General features: G+C 42.4%; 1 protein-coding gene across 1 annotated transcript; it reads left to right on the top strand.

Annotated features, from left to right (window-relative positions):
- Positions 1 to 475: 475 nt before the first annotated feature.
- On the top strand, positions 476 to 2041 carry LOC121964799 (protocadherin alpha-3-like; the record flags this gene model as incomplete). Its single annotated transcript, XM_042514987.1, has 1 exon — positions 476 to 2041. A coding segment is annotated over exon 1 (1566 nt), but the record flags the coding sequence as incomplete, so codon positions are not given.
- Between the last annotated feature and the right edge of the window lie 5 nt (positions 2042 to 2046).

The raw sequence follows: 2046 nt of genomic DNA, 5'->3' as shown, positions 1-2046 counted from the left end.
TCCAGCTGCTTTGCTATAATCGCCTATCTAGCCTTGCAGAGAGATGTGTGGTGCTCTCCGTGGTGCTGAAACGATTTACCAGTCACTTAAATGACCCTGTAATAAACTGTTCCTTTGAGGTTTCTGTTTTGATTAGCTTTAAGGACAATTCACGGCGACTTTTAATCAGAGGACGACGGTGATACCAGTGAGGTCGTTTAAATAGGTCCTGTAATTGTATGTATTTTAAATCACCACGAGGTGACACTGTAGACCTTAACATAAAGACTTATCTTTTCGTGTTTTATGCCCCTCCCAAAGACAGTTCACAGAGCTTTGTAACAAAGAGTCGGAAGACGAGAGGGTACAGACCGGCAGCCGCATTTAGTACCGACTGAAAAGAAGAATAATTGATACAATATCTTGTCTTCGTGTGGATCGTTTTATATAAATCAGTCAGAATTGTATATGTGTTGTCTTTACGCCGGAGGGAATTATGTCTTTACCGAGAAGCAAGTGCTCTGTCTGGATATATCTGATGCTTCTGATACTGGATTATTGCTGGGATGCAGTGTCTGCGCAGCTCTCTTACTCCGTTTCAGAGGAGGTAAATTCGGGGACATTTGTTGGAAATATCGCGAAGGATTTACATCTAAGCGTACAGGATCTGGAGCCCCGTATGTTTAGGATTGTTGCTGGGTCAAAGAAAAAATATTTCGAGGTAAATACGAAGACTGGTGTCCTCTATGTTAGTGAGAGAATAGACAGAGAGGAGCTCTGCGCGAAAGCAGTAAAATGTACTGTTAATGTGGAGGCGGTCATAAATGAGCCTTTAAAGCTTTACCGGATAGAAATAAATATACTTGATGTCAACGATAATTCTCCGTATTTCATTGCAACGTCGCAGACTATAGACATTGCTGAAAGCACATTTCCTGGAATAAAATTTCCTCTGCTACAAGCCCATGATGCAGATGTGGGAAAGAATAGCATAAACACTTACAAGCTCAGTTCTAATGAACATTTCTCATTAGCAATAAGCAAAGCGGGAGAGAGTATCTCCACTGAGTTAGTGTTACAGAAAGCGTTAGACAGAGAAAAGGAGCCTTTGATCAAGCTCACTTTAACAGCGTTAGATGATGGAAATCCACCAAAATCTGGCACGTCAGAAATTAAGATTAATGTTTTAGACATTAATGATAACACGCCCGTGTTTGCAAAATCTTTGTACAAAACTCGTGTATTTGAAAATGCGCCTACTGGGACCTCTCTGCTGACTTTAAATGCAACAGACGCAGACGAAGGGACAAACAAAGACATCATATACACACTTAGCACAAAAGAGCAGGACCACATACTGCAGATTTTTAAAATCGACCCAGATACAGGCACACTGACAGTTGAAGGAAATGTGGATTTTGAAGAACATCCCGCATTTGAAATTCGTGCACAGGCCAGTGACAAAGGGCAGCCTCCGATGTCTGCTCATTGTAAAGTGCTGGTAGAGGTGGTGGACCTCAACGACAACGCTCCTGAGATCACTGTGACGTCACTACTAGACACAGTGAAGGAGGATGCTAAAGAAGGTACTGCTATTGCACTTGTCTCCGTACTGGACAAAGATGGGGGCAAGAATGGCGAAGTACATTGTACAATAGATGACAAGACTCCATTTAAATTGGAAACTAACTATAAAAACTATTACTCGTTAGTGGTTGATGGACCCCTCGATCGAGAAAGCATCCCTCAGTATAATGTCACTATAACGGCAAGTGATGGAGGCAGCCCACCTCTCTCCAGCACCAGTATTATTACTCTCCACGTTTCCGATGTCAATGATAACGCACCCCGTTTCTCCGCGTCAGACATGAATATTTATGTAAAGGAGAACAGCCCGGTGGGAGCAGTTATACAAACAGTGTCCGCATTCGATGCTGACATGAATGAAAATGGCCAGGTGAGGTACTATTTTTCAGAAAGTAACACTAACTCAGTCCCGCTTTCCACAATGGTCAACATTAATTCAGAGACCGGAGATATTGTCAGCCTGCAGTCTTTTAACTATGA

This window comes from Plectropomus leopardus, unplaced genomic scaffold, assembly GCF_008729295.1.
Source record: "Plectropomus leopardus isolate mb unplaced genomic scaffold, YSFRI_Pleo_2.0 unplaced_scaffold17240, whole genome shotgun sequence".
Lineage (NCBI taxonomy): Eukaryota > Metazoa > Chordata > Actinopteri > Perciformes > Serranidae > Plectropomus > Plectropomus leopardus.
Note: the sequence above shows the minus strand (reverse complement) of the source record. Positions and strands in the feature narration are given on the sequence as shown.